This window comes from Lagenorhynchus albirostris, chromosome 4, assembly GCF_949774975.1.
Source record: "Lagenorhynchus albirostris chromosome 4, mLagAlb1.1, whole genome shotgun sequence".
NCBI classification, from domain to species: Eukaryota; Metazoa; Chordata; class Mammalia; order Artiodactyla; family Delphinidae; genus Lagenorhynchus; species Lagenorhynchus albirostris.
In genome coordinates this window covers 131,990,426-132,012,840 of record NC_083098.1, presented here as the reverse complement: position 1 = coordinate 132,012,840, position 22,415 = coordinate 131,990,426, and the positions used below count along the sequence as shown (strand labels likewise).

The 22,415-nt window shown below is 34.1% G+C and overlaps 1 protein-coding gene across 3 annotated transcripts in view; it reads right to left on the bottom strand.

Moving 5' to 3' along the window:
- Positions 1–22,415, bottom strand: part of FAT4 (FAT atypical cadherin 4) — a 171,497-nt gene that overhangs the window by 3,510 nt on the left and 145,572 nt on the right. For all 3 annotated transcript variants that reach the window (XM_060148686.1, XM_060148685.1, XM_060148687.1), the window contains exons 11-16: positions 18,734–19,041; positions 12,433–12,518; positions 11,042–11,221; positions 7,596–7,720; positions 5,708–5,925; positions 1,417–1,678 (exon numbers count right to left, since the gene is read on the bottom strand). In XM_060148686.1, the coding sequence (XP_060004669.1) occupies positions 1,417–1,678; positions 5,708–5,925; positions 7,596–7,720; positions 11,042–11,221; positions 12,433–12,518; positions 18,734–19,041 (1,179 nt within the window). The remainder of the gene's footprint in view (positions 1–1,416; positions 1,679–5,707; positions 5,926–7,595; positions 7,721–11,041; positions 11,222–12,432; positions 12,519–18,733; positions 19,042–22,415) is intronic.

Here is a 22,415-nt window from a genome sequence, read left to right as displayed (position 1 = left end):
TGTTGCATCATTCCACCCTAGTGTCATTTCCATTCCTGATACACTCTTTTTCCATGAGTTCCTGGGACATCTGCTTTTGTTCCTCCTCTCCTGGTTTTCTTTTTATGGCTTAGTCCCCTTTCTGTCTCATTCTCCTCTAGACAGCCATTGGCTCTTAGAATTACTCAAGGTAAGGCCCTGGGCTTTGTTTTTACTCTACACCCTCATATTTCCTTATCATATCCATGCCCAGTACTTCAGTTACCTGCTCGACACTCATAACTCCTAAATAAGTATTTCCAACTGGTCTACTCCTGATTTCTAACCCATCTACCCAAAGGTCTTTCTCAAAGGTTCTCCAAACTCAGAAAGCTCCAAACAAAATCTTGATGTTCCCCATATATATATATATTATTTTTTTGCACCCTTCTGCAGTTTCCTCTCTTAGTGGCACTACCCATTAGTTGGAATGTCAGAAACCTTCCTGAATTTTACCAAAAGCATCAACACTTTGGCTCATTTTCATTCCTAAAATATTCTTCCTTATCCACTACTTTTAAACTCCTGTGCCACCAAACCAGTCCAAGCTCACACAATACCTTGCGTAGATCACTGCAATATCTTCCCAGCTAATTTATGCAAGTCCCCTCTTGTCCTTCTCCAATGTATTTTCCATGGTGTAGCCGGAAAAATCTTTAATATCACTGTATATCTGATTTTGATACTTCTGTGATTAATTTTTCAGTAACTTCCCATTGTTCCAAGAATGAGATAAAAATTGCCACATAGTCTAGGAGAACTTTTATTCTCCAACTTCATCTTTCATCTGTGACATCAGTCCCCAATATTCTGGGTTCTGTGATCCTGACTTAATTTGCTTCTTTCCCTTTAGTTCCCATCAATATAAATTAACTTTCATACTTTCCCATCCTCATCTTCATAGTTCAGATTTAAGTACAAATGCCAATTTCCAGAGAAGTTTCCCCTTCTCCACGTTTTTGGCAATCCCTTAGAATTCTATATTCTTCCTCACATCATTTATCATAGGTTAAAATAATATAGTTACTTGTGTAACGATTTGATTGATGTTTGTCTTCTTTACAGGACCATGTATTCTATGAAAAGAGTCCACCATTGTAGTTCATGCCAAGTACCTACAGGGCTGTATGTTGTGTGAATGAACAAACGGATGAGTAAATGAATGAATGTATAAATAAATATTTGGTACACAAAGAAAGGATCAAAACACCCTGGGCTGAGTTATGAACTTGGTAGAAAATGCCTAAAGAAAGTGATGACCAATAATTTATTACCAACTTTCTAAAGGTAGTTATGATAGTCTTAGAATATTCATAATGGACATTAACAGATATCCAACTACTTTTAGAGGAACAATTTTACCTTTCTTTTGTGCCTCTACTCAACACAAGCATTTACCTGTTTGAGTATCTCGATGAGCTTGATTGGGAGGAATTCCTCCAAGAGATATAGTGAGCACATCGAGGCCACCAAAATCCTGAGTAGGGTGAATGATATCTCTGTTATAAATTCTGTCGATGGACAATACTGTGGCTGTTCCATTTTTTCCAATTAGAAAAGTATGCCAGTGGCCGTCAGCAACGTAGACTTCAGGAATATTTCTCTCCACTTTCCCAGCAATTCCTGCATCTGACGTAAAATGTACTTTGCCATTCTTAATCTGTAAAATATATTAAAAGTAGTGTACAATTAAACTATGGTATGCTTGAATAAAAATAAAAGTGTTGTGAAACCTTAAAACATTGATCAGTTTAAAGCAGAGAGAACAGTTGAGGAGTCTGGTTGTGTTAGAGTATGCCTTTACAATTGTAGTTAACATATACCTTCACATATAATAGGTTCAGCAGTTTTCAAGATATTCTTATATTTATAACTAATTTTTCCAGATGTATAGATTTATTTTCCAGAACGCAACTGAGATAAATAATAGGGTGAATACTAATTTTAAAATAGGTAAATCACACCTTTTAATGAGTACTTATATTAAAATGGCAACTGCAAGTTTAAAAAAATTGTTTCGTAAATGGCCCATAGCTATCAAAAAATTTTAAAACTATATCCAAAATGAGAAATCAATGATTAACTATAAATGAAGCATAGTTGGAAAAGTGAAGACATGAAGAAATTGTTTTACCTGTCATCTACTACACACTGGAATTTTATCTTAAAAAATCATGCTTATTATTTATTAAGATGACCACTATGATGAATAAAGGGAGAGTTCTTAATAATGAGGCATCTGGACAAGTCTTTATTTTGGCTGTCTTTTAAAATTTATCTAAGGGATATTTGGTTTCTTTTACTTCGCCCAGTAGAACATTGGGTAACAGGATGCTCTTACTCCAGTTTCCAGCTCCCAAGTTTCCAGTTTTCTAAGTAGACACTTAGAAAATGAAATAATTTATAAGGCAGGATGAAAAGAGCATAATCCCGTCACTACTGCCAGACAGAGCCGGTGCCTCGGCCGGGGGATAAAGTGGCACTGCGTATCAAATGACGGGAATGAAAGGATGGATCCGTTTATTTTGTCACTCAGATCAAATGCTTTTTCTACATGCAACAAACACATCTGGTAGAATTAAAAATGAGTTCATTTTTACTTTATGGAAAATATGCCTAACACATTTACATAAGTTATTCATAATGTAATATTTTATTAAAGCAGTTTCTCCAGATAGTAATATATTCCAGTACTGAACCCAGGGGAAAAAAAAAAAGAAAACTGTGGTTAAATGACAATAACATTTCATCAAATGGGCAATGTCTCATGAAACAGACAGTGAAAACAGCAACTCCTCTTTGGTTATAGGCAGAGTCCTTTTTGGAAAGAAGCCTTGAGAAGAGCCTTCCGCAAGCTCTGTGTTTCTCTCCTAATTGATCACACCATATCATCCTTTCATTCGACCAATTTCTGATGACAGGGTCCTTGGAACATGCCATGGAGTAGGATGAATAAGAATATATGTTTCCATTACAACATTCTTCATGTTCTCCTTCTCCCCAATAATACTCTACCTAACTCTTCTACCCACCCTAACTTTTGAAACGTCATGCTCATTTTTTGCTTGGTTTTATTTATTCATAGATTGATTTGCTCACTTATTTATTTTTGACTCTGTAGAGCTCGGAATCATCTTAACCCTGTACATCATACCTGGCCTCACTTCAAAAGAAAAACAAACAAACAATACACCAAAAACCAGAATTGATTTGGAGTAGAAACAAAGCCCATCATCTGGCATTATTACATTTCCAAATATGGAGATACCCAATGTGCCGTGAAAGAAGAGAGATTTGTGAAACAATTTAAATACAGTTCAAAAGTCGTTATACATAAGAATGCTTTTCTTTTGTTTTCCTCTCTGAAATTTTCTCTCCTTAGTTTCTTTTTTTATCTGAATTAAAAAAAAAAAAGAAATAAAGAAAAGAAGGGGAAAAAAGAGAGAGAGAGAGAGAAAAAGCAACTGTCAGAAACTGAGCCAAAAGAAAGACAGAGGAAAACCAGGGGCCTTGGTCACTGATAAGCCAACTGATAAGTAACAGTCCATTCTAACTTGCTTCCTCGCCTGGATAAGCAGATCGGATTCCTGTCATCCAAGTAACTTGCTTACTTAAAAAAGTCACTCTCTTCCTGTCTGTTCAGTTCTTCTTAATCACTGTTTCTTTTTAATCTATTTACTCCACCTGCCAAACCCCTGAATCTCTGAAAAACCGCCTTTCAAAATTTTCATACAAAAGAAATGTGCATTTTGGTCTGCATTAGTCATTATTTTTACTCATTTTCCCTTCAGGGAAAAAAGAAATCTCTTTCTAAGTGCTTGCCACCAATGCAACGAAATCTGGAGAAGCTGCATGCTGCTGTCCTGTTGGAAATGCAAGATTTTATGGCGACAAAAACGGATGTCGACATTCAGCTTCTTCCTTGAGGAAGAAAAATACTCTGTCTCCAATTTCTTCAAGCACATTGTTTTTGTATCTCTTGGCTTAAAGAGATAGCATACAGAAATATTTCATATGTCATTTAAATGGCACGAGGACTTGGAAGCAGCCTAACAGATAAAGCACAGACTCAATGTCAAAGCCTCTCAATGAATATAAAAAATGTTTCTGGTAGAATATGGTGGTCTCCTTCTTTCCTTACTTTCTTTACTTCCAATACACTTTTCAATGAAAACCATAAACACCGAATAATAACGTTATACAGTGACTTAGGTGTTTCATTTTGCAGCAGTTACTCTATTAATTCTGGATCTGGGCTCTTTGTTTCAACAATGGAGGCAAAATTATAACCTGAAGATATTCTTCAACTGTATTAGGGCAGCGTTTCTCAACCTCAGCATTGACATTTCAGACTGGATGGTTCTTTCTTGTGGGGTGTTGTGGTGAGCACTGAAGGGTGTTTAGCAGCATATTTGACTTCTACCCACTAGATGTTGGCAGCAGTACCCTCCTCACTCCCAACAACCAAGACAATAAAAATGTTCCCAGGCTTTGCCAAATATCCCCTGTGGAGGGGTGGTGAAGTCACCCCCAGCTGAGAATGGCTGGACTAGGGGGATTATGAGAATTTTAAAAAGATTGTTTTTTATACTATTTAAAGCTATGTACAGGCCACATAACAACCGAGTTGGCTGGGACAGAGAGAAATTTTGAGAATAAATAAGCTGAAGTTTAAAGGTGAATGTCTGTTTTTATTTTTAGCATTTTATGTGAATTAAACCTAGTAATTTTCTATGCATATTGCTCTTTTCTTTATGAACTAAGCTTTCAGTAATTTTCAAAATATTGAGTTATAAGTGAAAATAATTCAGGAAATCTGGATTTGCTTTCTTAAGAATGAACTAAAATTCATATAAAAATTACCAGCAGATTTATAATAGACTGAATGATATTAATAAAAAAGCAGTTGATATAACTAAACTAAAAAAAATGATGGTCTGAAAGATGAAGTCTTATTTGTGGGAAGGAAAGCAGAATAATCATTTTAGAAATTAAGAAAGCTAAGAGCTGACAGGAAATGCATATGTAATGAAATTATTCACTAGTTTAGCATCTCATTTATAGCTGAGGAAAAAAAATGTGTAAAAGCCTAATGATAAATCAATCATGAAATATAATGTTTCAGAAATATTTATTTAGAAATTATTTGGAGGAGTTAACTGAAATTTTACTTACCATAAATTCCAAAGGTATTTAATTTCACAGGATTTACCTGAATAGTGAATTGAATATACGTTCCAGAATAAAGCCAGAAAATTTCAAAAATTTTTTATTCTAATCATTCCAATTAATATATACATAACAATGTTTGGAATAATTCTTGGAAAAACATAATTTTCCATTTCAAAGACATACTATCTTTTTGTTTCACTTTGTTTAAAAGTAGGGTAAAAACAATATAAATTTTTATCTGGCAAAATAGATTGCAACAAATTCTTTCTTTGCTGGCCTACACAGCAGCGCTCTCTACTCTAAACAAAAGTGTTTAGAAACCAAACCATTCAGTTCTTTGTTACTCTGGCCAATGCCCGAGGAATAGTTAAGATAGATGATATTGGAATAGTGCCCAGCCTCAGTCGGAACTCTAATGGGTTGTGAAGAAAAGGATAGAAATTATGGGAGAAGTGATTTAAACCATGACACAGCAGGCGGTCTAATCAAATGAAGTCACCATTAGCTTTTATCTTACCTTCACAGTCGTGTAATTGCTGCTTTCTTGGATATGGATTAAAATGCCATTCTCGCTTCTTGTCCTGAATTTTACTTCCAGACTGTTCACACCAAAAGGTTCCAACATGGCACCTCGGATGCTCTGTCTCAACAAATACTCCCGCTTCTCATTCTGACTCATGTGGTAGTCCAAGCGCCCTTTGCCTTCTAATGATAAGGCCGTGTCAGGAGTAATAGCTGAAAGCCAATGAATAAAGGGAAACATGAATGCATCCAATAGGCATTTCTTAAAGAGTTTCTTTGGTGACAAAAGTATTATAAAAAAAGAACAATGAAAATATTAAGTTTTTGGAATTAGTGTCCCTTAATCCTCCTCTGAAAAAATAATTCCCACTTGTGAATTATTGTGTAAGTTGATTTCAAATGCTTAAATCCATTTCAGAACCATGAAATATAAAACATTTTATGATAATTATTCATTTGGAAAATATTCATTAAAACATTTGATACATGCTACATACATTATGAATACCTCGAGAGATAGCCACATGTTAAAAATATACAGTTGAAGAATTTGATTATAAGTTTCACTGTTTCTAAAATTAATAAATCCATATATGTTTTCACAGTTATAATGATTTGTAATCTTTAAAGCCTCTAACATGGAAAATTTGAACAAAGAATTGTACAAACATTCACATTTGTAAGTAACTTTATTAGTAGCAATAATCACATCGAATTTAATTTGTCATCATGTATAAACATCATATGTAATTATAATTTTTCATAATCTGATAAAATGTTCACACTTCTGAAGTATAAAAGTGTGTTATAGCTAATAGAGCTAAAGAAAGGACATAAAGAAAATTAGCTCAAAAGGGCTTCAGCAATGAATGGTACATTTTAAGAAGGTAAACTTTGTAGTATGTGAATTATATCTCAACTAAAAAGAAAAAACTGCAGGCATTGCTCAAGTGAGTGACATTTTATTTTCCAAATATAGTTGGGTTCCTACCTACTAAATACTCATTATTTTAAAAAATATCATGTGACAATGTACTTTTCCCATGTTTTGATTTTATCCTAAATAAACACAATTATACTCTGCTACTAAGATTTTTTCGATTGTAGTATATACGTAATTTAATCATAAATTTCTATTCATTCTCATATTATAATAGAATCAAATGACTGCTTAAAAAGTGATCAGATAAGTGCAATGATTTAAGCAGTAACCACTTATCTGAAAATAAAGCAATTTTTATAAAAGAGACTCCATTAGGGTTAGTTAGTGGGATACACAACTTGAAATTAGAGAATGCCATGTTCTAATGATGGCTTGAACATCATTAATGTCTTAATAAAATTAGGCTTTAGAAACAAATAACTAATAAAAGAATTTAAAAAGTAATATTCGAAGCCAATTCCAATAATTGCAATTTAAAATTTAAGTATCACCTTGAACTATAACAGATTTTATTGCCATTGCATGTTTTGAACTCAGTGTTTAGTGATTTAGTATTATACTTTTCAACCAAATACAACATATTCACCAGAGAAATATCCCCTAAGTGCAGATAATATTAAGCCAAAGCCTGAATATAGCCCCTGGCTTTGTAAATTGTCTAGCATTCCTATAGGTAAAACAAAAATAACTAAGTGATATATTTATAAAATGGAAATGAAGGACATATTTAGTAAATAATTCTAAAAGGATTTCACTCTTTCTCAGGTTAAAACATGAATTAAAAAATGTCACTGTGTTTTACCAATTATATCCCATTCAATATTTTCAATATTTAGAATCAAAACATAATTCTTTTACTTCAATTACATATTTGGGTGCATATATTTATACTTTTAATGGTTATTATAATTTCTGGTGGAAGATGAAACAGCTTGCATACATTTTTCACAGTATTTCCCAGTCAGTCCTTCTCTGCAATGACACTGCTGCCACGACCAGTAATCCGTACACGTGCCACCATGTTGGCAGGGACTGTGAGTACAAGCACCTTCTAGTCTAGGGCATCTAAAATAAACAGAATAAAGACGCATAAAGCACAAAATCAGGTGGGAGGAAATTTGTTAAAATTAGATATAAACTTTTATTAACCTGCTTAGTTTTCATGAACTCATATCTTTGAAACTCAGGTTACAACTATATTTGGAGCATCTAATCTAACAAGGTGTCCTGTAACACATGCCCTGTCTCATTCATAATGGAGAAGATTAAACAAAATAACAACTTACACAATAAAGAAAAGAGGTGATCATTCCTTTTTTTAATTAATTCTTAATTGAGCAAAGCCTCTTGGTCAAATAAACACTTTGGTTCACGTGCTCTCGGGGCCACATTTTTATCTAAATACCCATCTCCTCCATCAGACAACTCACGCACCTAATGTTTATTGAATGGCTACTACCTGCCAAGCACGGTTCTAAGCATGGAGATAAAGTGATGAAAAAAATCCATGTGTTCATGGAATATTTCTTTTTCCTTGTGGGGGACACAGACAAAAAACAAAAAAATATATAATTGTGTAGTATGTTAGAAAGAAGGAAGTTTTATGGGAAAATTAAGGCAGAGAAAGGGGATTGGGAGTTTTGAGGGGATTGCTGGATCTCTAGGTTAGGGAGTGAAGGAAGGATCTGTTTTCATAAAGTCCTAAACAAAGGGAGAGAGAGAAAAGTATATCTGATAGAAGATCATTCCAGGGAGAGGAAAGAGTCGAGTGAGGAGGTCCTGAAGTGAAAGTGTCCTTTGCATGTTTGAGGAACATCAAGTGGCCAATATCGTCAGAACAACGTGAACAAGAAGAGCAGGTAGATAATGGTAAGGAAGTCAAGGGTATGGAAAGAGCTATCTCAAAAATGGCTGGGACTTGGGCTTTCCTGGTGGCACAGTGGTTAAGAACCTGCCTGCCAATGCAGGGGACATGGGTTCGAGCTCTGGTCCGGGAAGATCCCACATGCCGCAGAGCAACTAAGCCCATGCACCACAACTACTGAGCCTGTGCTCTAGAGCCCACAAGCCACAACTACTGAGTCCACGTGCCACAACTACTGAAGCCCACGCGCCTAGAGCCCAAGCTCCACAACGAGAGAAGCCACCACAATGAGAAGCCCACGTACTACAATGAAAAGTAGCCCCCACTCGCCTCAACTAGAGAAAGCCTGTGTGCAGCAATGAAGACCCAATGCAGCCATAAATAAATAAATAAATAAATAAATAAATAAATAAATAAATAAATAAAAAGAAATGGCTGGGAAGTGACCTAAGGACCTCCACGTTTGCCACCCATGCTGGATGTCTGCTGAACACTCTAAATTAAAACTGCTGAATAGTTGTTAAGTTGCAAAAAGGAAAGAATAATGTTGAGAACTGGACTTTTTCTGGACTAAAGAAAACATACCTTTCCCCAGTAACAAATGAGATGTGCTCCATAACCCAATCACATGTATAGAATAATTTTACCCTCCAGTCCAAATTCTGCATTAATTTCCCTCATTTCCCTATAAAAAACCCCTGCCCATTTTCTTCTGGTGGGACATTAGTTTGGTTTCCCCTGGAATCTGTGATCCCCGAGTTGCCATTCTAAGACCCCCAAAAAAATGCCTTTATGCCTCTTTACAGTTCCTGGTCCATTTGGTTGACAAGAGGAAGGTCAGCCTTATAAGTCAGGGTAAGAACTGACCTCTGTTTTTATTTTATTTATTTTTTCTTTTTAAAAAAAATTTGTTTTATATTGGAGTATAGTTGATTAATAATGTTGTGTTAGTTTCAGGTGTACAGCAAAGTGATTCAGTTATACATATACATGTATCTATTCTTTTTCAAACTCATTTCCCATTTAGGTTATTACAGAGTACTGAGCAGAGTTCCCCATGCTACAATAGGTCCTTATTGGTTATCTGTTTTAAATATAGCAGATTGACATGACTTCTGTTTGCTGGTGGATTGAATGTGGTTTGTCAGAAAGGGAGGAGTCAAAGGTGGTCTACAAATTGTGGCTGACCAGGTGGGTAGACTGAGTTATTATTACCTGAGATGGGAAAACCTGGAAGGAGTGGGTTTGGGAGAAGTCAGGAAGGAAGGCCAGAAGTTCAGTTTTAAACTTAAGTTTGAAATACTTGTTAGAAATACACACAGGATATTCCGTATGCTGTTGGATATGAGGGTCTAAAGTTCAGAGGAGACGTCAAGTTTAAGATAAACATTTCAAAGTCATCAGCTTTAGCGATAGTACTTAAAAGCAAGGACTATTAAAAATGACTTAAAAAATGAATATAGATACAAAAGAGAAGAGGTTAAGGAGATGGGAAGAAGAATCAGAGTAGAAAACCGGGGGCATACCGTGTGCTGGTGGACAAACTAATAACGTTGTTCTCAATGTTGCTGAAGTTCAAATAAGATGAGACTTGACCATTGATTTTAGCAACACAGTGGTTATTGATCACTTGACAGAGACAGAACAATGTGAAAATGGGATTAACCAAGTTTAAGAAAAAAGGGGGGTGGGGAGAAATAGAAGCCTGAATTGAAATGAGAAAAGAAACACTTTAGAAAGCTGGAGTACTGTTTTAAGAAGGTTTGGGGGGATGGAGTCTATCACATAAAAAGGGGTTGGTCTTTGTGGGAATAAGAACAGTTCATTCAGTAATAGTATACAGGGTAGACTATAGGCTGCATGGGAAGATGTGGAGGAATGAGCTTTGGGGAGTTTTGTTTCGATTGCCCCAATTTTCTGAGCAAGTTAGGAAGCAAATTCATTAGCTGGAAAAAGGATGCAGGAGATGATGTTTGAGGTTTATGGAAAGAACAGACATGAAATAGTTACTGAGGAAGTGAAAAGTGACTAAACTAGGAGAATATAATATATTGCCAGGCAATAATTATGGCTGCACTAGAGGCTAACAATCAGGAATTTAAAGAGACTATGAACTCTTCAAGAGCAAGGATCTGCCTTGTCCGTTTATTTGAGCCTAGGGCCAGGCCAAGGGAATACATACATTTATATGTAAAACTATTTAATTTCAAATAGTTTTTGTACATATTGTTGCTAACACTTATATATTACTATGTGCCAGGTTCCTTTCTATGTGATTTACTTACTTAACTCATATATTCTTCACAACTATGTAAGGTAAAAGGTATATGCATACATATATGCACACATCCATTTGTTTTTTCCAAAATTTCACAGCTATAAGTAAAAAATTGAAATTCAAAACAGCATAATACATTTGGTATTTTTAGGGCTTTGGGCACAAGAATTTCATATTTTGATGTTCAATCATCATACACTTTTGGTGTCTTTCTTTAAAATGGTAAGAAATAAGGTTGCCATACTGATCTAGGATGCCTTGTGCTGCCAGAGCTTGGCTTGGTTCCAGAGGTCTTCCATTGACTGAAAACTCCATTATACACCCAACAAAATCATGGCTTTCCACGTGTCCTCTCCTCTGAAGGATTGGTTCTAGCGATCTGATACCTCCAACTGTGACTCGATTTGGCTGAATGTCAAGAGTCCTGCATAAGAAAGGAAAGGTACGTGTATTAGTACCAATGCAACAGATTTCAGTAGAATGTTTAGCTTAAGAAGAGGTGACTAGGGACTTCACTGGTGGTCCAGTGGTAAAGAATCCACCTTCCAGTGCAGGGGACATGGGTTCAATCCCTGGTCGGGGAACTAAGATCCCACATGCCGCTGGGCAAGTAAGCCCCATGCCACAACTACTGAGCCCACGCGTGCCTCAACTACAGAGCCCACGTGCTACAAACTACAGAGCTCACGTGCTCTGGAGCCTGTTTGCCACAACTAGAGAGAAGCCTGTGTGCCACAGCCAAGGGTCTGCTCGCCACAACGAAAGATCCCGCGTGCCTCAACTAAGGCCTAATGCAGCCAAAAAAATAATAAACAAACAAACAAATAAATAAAAGAAGAGGTGACTATAATTTTTTCTGGCATGTAGTAAAGCATGGTATTTGAATGGGAAACATTACCTATGGATGCATGTCCTCTAAATAGATACCTACAGGATTGTTAGATTTTCAGGGTATGAAAAATAACAAAACTAATGGAAATAATAGGTTCAGTTAGTCACGTGAGATGTATATAACAATGTTGAGTCTTAGAGAAGGAGCATACTATCGGAAAGAAAATAAAATGCAGTAGAAGTGACAACTCTAATATTAATGTCAGATTATGTTTTTCCTTCACTACAGAGATTATAAGGAATTCCATTAAGTTGATTAAAGCAAATGAATGATGTGTCACTATTTCTTTTTCTCTGTTTGTTACTATTTCTAACAAAATCACTATGTTTTAGGTGAGGTAATGTTGTATTTCACCTTCAGGTGCTATTGAAAAATATCTGCCAATCATTGTCACATACAACTTTCAGAAAATACATTTAAAAGAGGTGGGATACTTATCCTAACCTTCTTGTAGGACCCAGGTCACGTGCAACTATTTCATGAAGCTTCTCAAAGAGGATAGGCTATGTTCATCTTCCCTTTCTCTAACTTTATCCTCATCTGTACCACTTCATTTTTACACCCTTTTTTACACGTTGTAGACTACTTATTAACTTTTTATTTTACAGTATGAAAATCCCTTTGGAGAAGACAAAATATATTAAACTTCTTTATAATACTGAGCATAATAAAATGATTGTTAAGGTATAATTTCATTTTGAATGTCAAGGAATAATAAAGATCAAACTAAAAATTTTACTTACCAGTCATCTGAAACTGCCACATTACTAACAGTGCAGTACCCTGGTTCTTGGTTCTCAGAACAAGAGTCCACAGTTAAGGAAGCTGCCTATAAAGCAAAAGAAAGAGATGTTCAGTTTGGATTCTAGTGACCCTGTTGTCCTTTTCAGCCAACGCTACCCAGGACTCGTTTCTATATGGACATGATTTTAAAGTTGAAATACATTTTTGATGTAGTATATTATAATATTATATAATTGTAATACATGCTCAAATTAGGGGTACATATTTCTTTGATATATCCAAAGTTAAAATTGTGAAATTATTGCATGTAAGAAGTGGGAGGGTACTTTTAAAAATCTCCAGCCCCTTTGTTTTATAGATGAAAGAATAAAAATGTTATTAATGTCTCTTAGGATATCATACGTTAGGTCTGGGACAGCTTCCTGGGATTACAATCTTAAGAAAAATGTTTATCCTACTATCCAACTATTCCAACAAATAAAAAAAAATTAGATTCTTAATTTTCAAAAGTCTATTTCCAATAATATTTCAGTCATATTCACAAAAAGATTTTGGGAGTATAATATAAATACTATTACTGCAAACTATGAAGATCATAATACTTGTATTAAAGATAAAGTTTGAGATAATTTAAACAAGTCGATTAGATGCTCTTTTCATTTATAAGAATCATTGTTTATAAATGGCATATTACAGAATATTTATGTATAATCTGAATGCATTATTATATATTGCTATAAGTAGAAACTCACCAATAATATTTAAACCACAACTAACAGTAATTGTTTTTGTATCCTAAGGGATGCATATTCCCCTGAGACAAAAGCCTTCTGTTTAGTAGGACAGATTAAAACTCCATTTGATCAATAAGCAAAGTCATCAAGTCAGGGTCACCAGGACCAAGAATATGATGAAGTCAGGGCTCTCTCTATTGGGCAATGGCCATTGGGGATGGCTGTGGTCCAGTTTAAGACCATGGTGGTTGCATAACCAAGTTACTCTGTGCTCTACAAGGCTATAATGATGCCCCTCCTTTGTTTCCCAGACTGCAGTGAAATTCTGCAAAACTTTGGATATTTTAATTGGTGAGATTGTAAAGTTGATATTCAGAATGTGGTATTTCAGAACATGGCCAGTAATTCATAGGAAGAGGCCTAACCCCAAATCCAGAAACACAGAAGGACTGAGGGTTTCTCCTAATGCAGAAAATCAAAGGTTCTACCTAAATTTACTTGAGTACCACAGGACAAGACTAATCCAACTTTGTCCATTTGTATAGCAGAAAAATAAATACTATGAAAGCATTTATAAGAACAATTGTCTTGAGGACAATTGTCTTGGGGCTCCTCAAGAGCCTCACTTACCAGGTTGAAGGAAAAAAATTAATGCTATTAAGTCTAATGTGGTTCAGAACTTGGTAGGATCCAGTAATTGTAAAGTCCCTTTAGAGTGTGATCAGTCTTTGGGGGATAATTGCAGTCTCTTCTATTGCCATACCCCTCCTTCATTTTTCCTGATCTTCTCCAATTTAGTATCAGAGTTTATGGGCGGGGGTGGGGGGGCTCATGAGATCTCATGGTGCCTGGAAAATTCTTTGAGAAGCTCAGGGGCCACTGCTGGGTAGAACTGCCATCCTATGATTTTCAACCTAGACTGGCCCAGCAATATATATATTTTGTTTACATATTTGGGTTCCATGTAAAATTTTGAGAAAAGGGCTGTTCTGCTAAACAACAACAAAAAAAATTAAAAACCACTGATCCAAAACACCTTTGAGGCCATCTGCACTGGAATGTGAATTAAAGGCTTAGATTGGTGTCCTGTGACACATCAAGGCATTTTTATGGGTATCATGACATTTGTTTCTAGGTTTTGCTCCTGAGAATTGGGCTGCCCAAACCTTTTAGTCATCTCCAATTTTGTCATCATCGTGTAGATGTGGATAAAATCTTTTCATCATGGTCAATATGCTGTTTACAAATGTAGCAATTTCTCATTGAAAACTGCCCTCCTGGGGGAACGTAATAGATTTCATGGTTCCCCAATGAAGAGGGAGGTGCTAACTAGCCCTGTGGCTCCAAGTACATCATTATAGTAACTGCTTTCCTTTAAGGAATAAAGAGCTGGTATTACAGCCTTAAAATTCCCTTTTAGTACCAATAAAAAGACATTTTCACACTTGTTCTGTGAATAAAGTTTCTTCACTAACAACAACAAAAAAAGAGAGAATAATTGTCATTTGAGGTTAATTTTAATGAAAGCAAAGCAAATGTAGGAAACACAGCACAGGGAAGTTAAGCAAGTTAACATTACCTTTGACTTAAATGCAAAAGTATCAGGTTTTCTATCTTCTTTCATTATGTATGGAAATGATTGGTTTCCTTAATATCACCTTTTTATTGATATTGCATATGACTTTAAGGTATTGTCCGTAAAAATATATATTTAGGATTTGTAAAAGTATATCTTAAATACTCACATTTCAGAAATAGTAAATAGGGCCAATTTATACTTACTGTGCCTCAAATATTAGTGTCTAAACTATTTAAAAATATTTCTGTAAGTTATTATAACTGATTATAAACTCCATACAACAAACTCTCATAAGCCATGTAATTTTTTTTTGCCACTTTCTCAAATAAATTATAATAAATACTAATATTTTTAGGGAACATTTACACTTCCAATTCTATATCAAGACTTTCATGTCCTATTTAGTTAACTCTTTCAGTAGTTTTTTATTTTTTTTCCAGTGATCTATAAAATTGAGGGACATTCAATCTCAAAATAGGTATTAGGTTTCCATAATACCATGTATGTTTATGTTGACTATTAATTTAAGCACAATTCCTTTCAATTTACTTCTAAAACAAAATGTTAACACATCTCTATGTATACTATGTAAGCCATCCATCCATTCTAGAGATACTTAAAGTTATTACAAGCTAGAGAGTATCACATGGACATTTATGAATGCTTTAATTAGGGAAAAAACCTTGCATAATAGTATCATATTTTCATGAATGTTCATACTTAATATATTTTTTCTTATTTTCTAAAAGCTTAGTGATACAACTCAAAGGAAAAAATACCTGAGGGAAAGTTTTATTTGAATAATATCTCATTCAATTTAATCTTCAGAGTTAAATGTACCTTCTTTTACTGTTGAATATTTCTACCACTACCACTGTAAACTGAGATATTTTTATCCTGTCTATGCAATGATTCAAAGCTGAGAAGTTAATGATTTTGCCAGTTTCCAAAAAAATCCTTTTGAATTGTAGAAAACAACAGATTCAAAATCCAGTAGGGCCTTATTTTGGATGTTTTCTGAAATAGGGAGAGATTTTTCCTCTGATTGAATTAATTATGACAAGGGCATTTTTTCCACATTTAGTATTATTCAAAACCTCATGACTATGGTGACATATTACAAATGAACTGAAATAACTTCTTTTTCTTTCCCTTTGGGCATATTTCATGGTGCCTCTTTCTCTGTTCTCCCTCTTGCTTCCAAGCCCTTCTTTGATAAAATCAAGTGTTCATGAAGTTTAAGGGGACCTTAGAGGTCACCACGTAAAATCCTCTATTCTATATAAGAGCCCATTGACAACATCTTAGCAATATGGTTACCTTACTTATGCTTGGAGGGTTGCGGTGAGTGGTATCTACCAACCCCTTTAGGTTTCCCTTTCAGTATTAGAAAATAATTATGGCTAACATAAGCACCAATCTACATATACACACCAGACTCCACGTTTGTCCTAATTTTGTCAGATTCAATATAACTGGGTACATCAATAATCAGGGACACTGGAATTTTCTAAATCCCTATTCTCCTAGAGATCATCCTCTAAGCACACTGGTTTCATATTATGTAGGTGTAAAAAAATCTCAGGCAGAAATGAGTGCAGTAACCTATTACTAATCTGAAAAATTATTCCCAAGATGTATTTGTTATACCTCTATTAAATTTATTAAGCACCTTTTCATACAAAATGTATGCAATTTTAGATATAATTTATATTACTATTTGTGATAATGCTAAAAATGTGGAGATATTATCTTCACATTTTGATTTTCTGTCCAATTAACAAAGCCACCTGAATTACTACCAAATCAGGCCTCCAATGAGTGCTTTTCAATAGATTTTTTTTTTTTTTTTTTTTTTTTTGCGGTATGCGGGCCTCTCACTGTTGTGGCCTCTCCCGTTGTGGAGCATAGGCTCCAGACGCGCAGGCTCAGCAGCCATGGCGCACGGGCCCAGCCGCTCCGAGGCATGTGGGATCTTCCCGGACCGGGGCACGAACCTGTGTCCCCTGCATCGGCAGGCGGGCTCTCAACCACTGCGCCACCAGGGAAGCCCAATAGATTTTTCACATAGATTATTTTTAGAATCTAAATGATCTTAATTATAATTAGTTACTAAATTTTGTTTCATTGTCATTTTCAAAATGGGGTAATTTTATAAACACTTTATAAATTAAATGTATTAGAAAAAAGTTATAGTTACAGATATTAACACCAAGTTCATAAGGAAATGGAAGACAATATAGAATTAAAATAATTCATAAATTTGCACTTCTTTGCCTGTTTTCTCACCTCTCATTATATTCAAATAGCATACATCTAATAATCTAGTAGGGTTCTGAAAGCAACACAATGGATGTGGTGACTGTACCTGATGAAATATCGGAACAGCCAATCTTGATCATGCTGACACAATCATTTGGTCACGTTAGGGTTAATCACTATTCTCTTTTTTTCCATAATTGGAAATAGTTCTGTATTTTAAAGCTATTTAGATCTTCTTTAATGTAATAAATTAGAGTGGAGGAGAGAAAAGCCATTGTATCTGAGGCCAATTCAACATAGATTTATAGTATTCCTGGAAACAAATGGAGAATTTTGTCCTTTGATAAAGACAACTTGTTATTCATATTTGTCAGAAAAAAAATTAATGTTATAAGGTAGCTTCTGTCTTATAGCTTTATGAAGTTGGTAATTATAGAGGGCACAAAAGTTTTGCTTTTAAACCTAATTATGGATCACAGAAAAAGCTAGCAAAAACATGGTAAAAACATTTTCAATATCGCTTCTGCAAGTTGCTTACATGTAGTACAACAATACAAAGTATTCCCGAAGTTTAGTGGCAAAAAAACTTCTCTCATATGATTCATTTCATCCATCTCAGAACTATATAATTACCATATTTTTCTAGCTTGTCATAGAGCCAAGAGGTAAAATTATAATCATTTAGATCCCAGTTTCTTCATTTAAAAAAAATTTCAGAGTATTTGTTTTGTTCTTTTGGCTAATTTTTCTTTTAATAGTTGGTTTAATACTTTAACCATTCCATTCCATTTTTAGGGTGAAATAAAAATTTTAAAGAGCAGTTATGGTTTTAAAAGGTCAGCGTTAAAATCGAAAAATATTTAAAAATAGTTTTTGTTACAAATTATTTTTTCCCAAATCTTTGATAGTTGTTGAAGACGGGGAACTATGGAGATAGAGTTGGAATAAATAAATGAATAAATAAATAAATCCTTCCATTCTATTACTCTGTGTCAAATGTTTTCAAACATTAACATGGAAAAGATATGACGCATTTCCCTTTATAAAGAAAAATACCTGTTTAATGAACACAAGTGCTAAATATGTACCCTGTTTGTTATGAGAGCCATATAATGAAATGGAATATAATATGGAAGTCTTGGATATTACTGAGTTATAATTCTGAGAATACTTTAATAGTCAAAAACCAATACTTCATCCTAACACAGTTTCATGTCATAGACCTCACAGATGACAGTATACTGAAGTGCTGGTATAATAAGGATTATTACCTACTATATGGAAATCTGTGTTAAGTATCATCTTTTACCAGTAATTTATTTGTAGAAAAGTTTTCCCTGTCTGTTTTTAAGTCATTTCTTCAATTTGGGCAAGGATACTTAGAAAAGCAAAGGAGCCATTTTAAGTAGAGTTCTGACACAGCCTTAAAAATCTGTTCAATATAAGAAATGTATACAATGGAATGTTTATGCACTAGGATATTTTCTTTCCTTCGTTCCCTTTTTATTTTTGAGATGAGTTGTTTTTGAGTCAAACAATGCTGTCATGAGCAAAAGAAGAATGTTACCCATTTGCTGCTGTAGTTCATAACAAAACTGGACAAATAATGAATACATATAATTGAACTCAATTTGCACCACAATTCATGCTTTAACTTTTCAAGTTTCCAGCCTGATTGACTGGATATTCAATAAAACAAGTTTTAATGTGGAATTAATATCTTACCATTCCTGCCCTCCGGGCAATCACAGTATGAAAATGTCCATCTGACACCTTCTTCATGGTGGTGAGTTTATAGGTACCACTGCCTAAGTTATAAGAGAACCTTAGTCTTTCTTCAGCAATTTCAAGGGCCAAAAACTCAGCCCGGTCCCCTGTCTGGTTGTCATAGTTGTAAAGCAATAAAGCATGACTTTTGATAGTTGCAAATTTGACATAAATATAGTTATTATTGGGGTCCAAGCTGGGAAATTCCATGTATGACAACTCCTCAAATCCATAACTGTTCAGCTCGCAGTGTTTTCCAAAGACACCTGTAAATGAGAAAATTGACAAACTGACACATCACATTCAAGTAAAGTTTTATTAAATGACTTTGATTAAAATATTTTAAAATTACAATATTGTCACGTTTTTAACAACTTTCTATTACTCTCCAAAGAATACTGTCTAAATTTATTTGAAATAGAAAAAAAAATGATGATCTCTAAAGCATATAAGAAATGATAAACTGGTGTAATTATTTTTCTTTGGCCAATATGGAAACATATCTAACTATGCTTCATTTTAAAAAATTAGAATTAGTAGAATGGAGTAGGTCTGAAGAGGTTTCTTTCCTGAAAAACTTTCAAAGTGAGTTTGTCAATCTTTTTAAAGTTTAATATGCTGTAATTTTCAACCAAGTTATTTCCTTCATAATAAACAATTCCTGAAAACAATTTTAATTCAATTAAGGATGGTAAATTTTGTTTTGACCTAAAAAAATCAGTCCCTGTGTTTGTGGTATTTTCAAGTCACAAAATTAAGGAAAGGAATACACTGCCTTTAGCGAAAAAAATAACTGTCTTAAGTTTTTCTCTGTTTCTTGTTTTATACCATCTTTGGGTATAATTTACAGCAGCTACTTTGAAATTGCTTTCTGTTTTTCTGAAATCTAGCATTCCCACTTGTTTGTGCTGGTTCTTTTTCAAACCTGAAAAGTGAGTTTTACTGATGTTACAATTCTATGCCAAAATTCTTTTCCCACAAATATTAGTAGCCTGTAGCAAATGATCAGAAAATTAACCCATGCCAACACATCATAATTCTTATTAACTTGCAAAGGTTTCATTCCTTCATTTTGGCTGTACATCTCATGTAAATGCATTAAATATAGATGCAGGGAATTGTTCTGCTAGAAGAAACCAATGTCATCATTTTACAGAATACTTAAAACTTGTCCAATGTCATAGAACCATGGGAGACAGAGCCAAAATTTGAGGCCAGATCTACTGATTGTCTAGTTGTTTTGACTACACCACATTTTATATCTAAATGTTCTTTAAATTAAAATGGAATTTCCTTGTGTCATTTATCTTTCCTTTTTCTGTAAAGGCTCACATAATATTCATTATAAATGACTAAGAAATCTATATGATTCATTTTTAATCATTAACTAAAGTTAACAAAAAGATAAAGAAATTATAGGAATTATATGTATTATATATCATATATATTATATATGGCATATGTTTTATATCATAAATATATCTTTCATCGAGTATTTATATTTTATATAAAACTTATATTTATATATAATAAATTTTCAAGTTTATATTAAACATATATTTTATTATATATATTATTTATATATGCAGAAAGAGTAATCAAAGTTAAATAGAAAGGAAAAATAAAGCATACAAATGAAACACATTATTAGAGAGAAATTTTTACTGTGTGTTCCCTTAGGTCTCTTATGATTAAACTTTAATAAATCTATGAAAATATATTTAAAATTTGAATATAAATATATGTAGAAAGTATATACTGGAAATATGTTCTACATTTTATTTAAATTGACACTGTACTTTCAAAAATGATAATATTTTTATAGAATATATTATCTTTCTAAGGGTTTTTGTTATTGTTTCTAGAGAAATGTAAATTTTTGTCTTTGAAATAATTTTAAATTATTTAAAAGTAATTTAAAACTTTTTGAAATTTTAATTTCAAAACTGCCCTCCAGGGCTTCCCTGGTGGCACAGTGGTTGAGAGTCTGCCTGCCGATGCAGGGGACACAGGTTCGTGCCCCGGTTTGGGAAGATCCCACATGCTGCGGAGCGGCTGGGCCTGTGAGCCATGGCCGCTGAGCCTGCGCATCCCAAGCCTGTGCTCCACAACGGGAGAGGCCACAACAGTGAGAGGCCCGCGTACCGCAAAAAAAAAAAAAAAAAGAAAAAAACTGCCCTCCAAATAGAATGCCATGAAATAAACCTACATAAAGGTAAAAATAAATTATTTAAATTACTTTAATAAGAAATATTTTGTGTGTGTGTATGAAGTTATACATATATATAAAGTTATAGCTATATAGGTTCTTCTTTATAAAGTCTTAAGTACTTTATGTTTTTTTTTATAAAACATAAGCTAAAAAAGTCTAAAAATTAAAAAAATATTAGTCCAAAACAGCAAATCTTTCACTGATGAGAAGGGAAACAGTGTAAAGGTTTTTCCAACTTCAAAATTATAGTTAAGATGTTCTGCTATAGGATGCATGTGTAACTACCTCCAGCTATTTGCCTGAGGCATTCCATCTGCCATTTTTTGTATGTTTCACCCACATTCAATTTGTGAAGGACAATACTTTTTCCTTTTAATTCTATCTCTCTATTCTCAAATCTGTATTGTTTCAAGGTTTTTGTTCTGTTTTGTTTTCTTTTTAAGGCTTCTGTTCCCAACTAACAATGTCTAAGTTTAAATAATGTTTTTTTGCCTTTGCCACTAGAAAGAATAGGGGGGTAAGTGCGCTCTGCCGGCTACATGTGATCTGTCTCTATTTTAATTTACGTTATTGTGCTAGTCCCCTACCCCTGAGGATCTCTGGTATGGTGAGGAGAAGCTTTATTTGGACACCAAAACACATCCACCCAACAGGCAATCACTGTTGTATCAGCTACAATGCTGCAACCATTTGCTCTTATTTGTTATCAACTATCTATCTTAAATCCTCATATGTACAAATGGAATGCAAAAGAATCTCTAAAAATGTAAAAAATTTTGGTTCAGTCACCTTGAAAATAATTTTTCCACTTTCCACTCCAATCCCCTTATCTTTCCTTCCAAAACACGTTAAAACCATGAAACTTGATTGTGGTTATCGGTCAAAAGCAGCACCCTTTATTTAAAATGGATAACCAAGGACCTACTGTATAGCACAGGGAACTCTGCTCAATATTATGTAACAACCTAAATGGGAAAGGAATTTGAGAAAAGAGTAGATACATGTATATGTATAACTGAATCACTTTGCTGTACACCTGAAACTAACACCACATTGTTAATCAACTATACTCCAATATAAAATAAAAAGTTAAAAAAAAACAGAGATAATTGAAAGAAAGACATTTTAGGAGATCTAACATTGTGGTTATTTCGACCTTGATCTACCTTTTACTGTTTCAAGGGTATTATTAGTGAGAATCTGAAGAAGTTTTAAAAAAGAGAGGTACTGTGAATATCATCCTGGACTGAAAATAAAATTGTGTTTAGTCAATATATCATTTTGAGGTTGTTTTGTTTTGTTTTCACTGACTGTAGACAAAGCCCTCAATTTCTGGGCCTCAGAACCATTGCTAAAATACAAGGCTCACAATTAGATATTTTTATATTCTGTTTTTCTTTATCATTCTTTTGATATTGTACTTTAGAA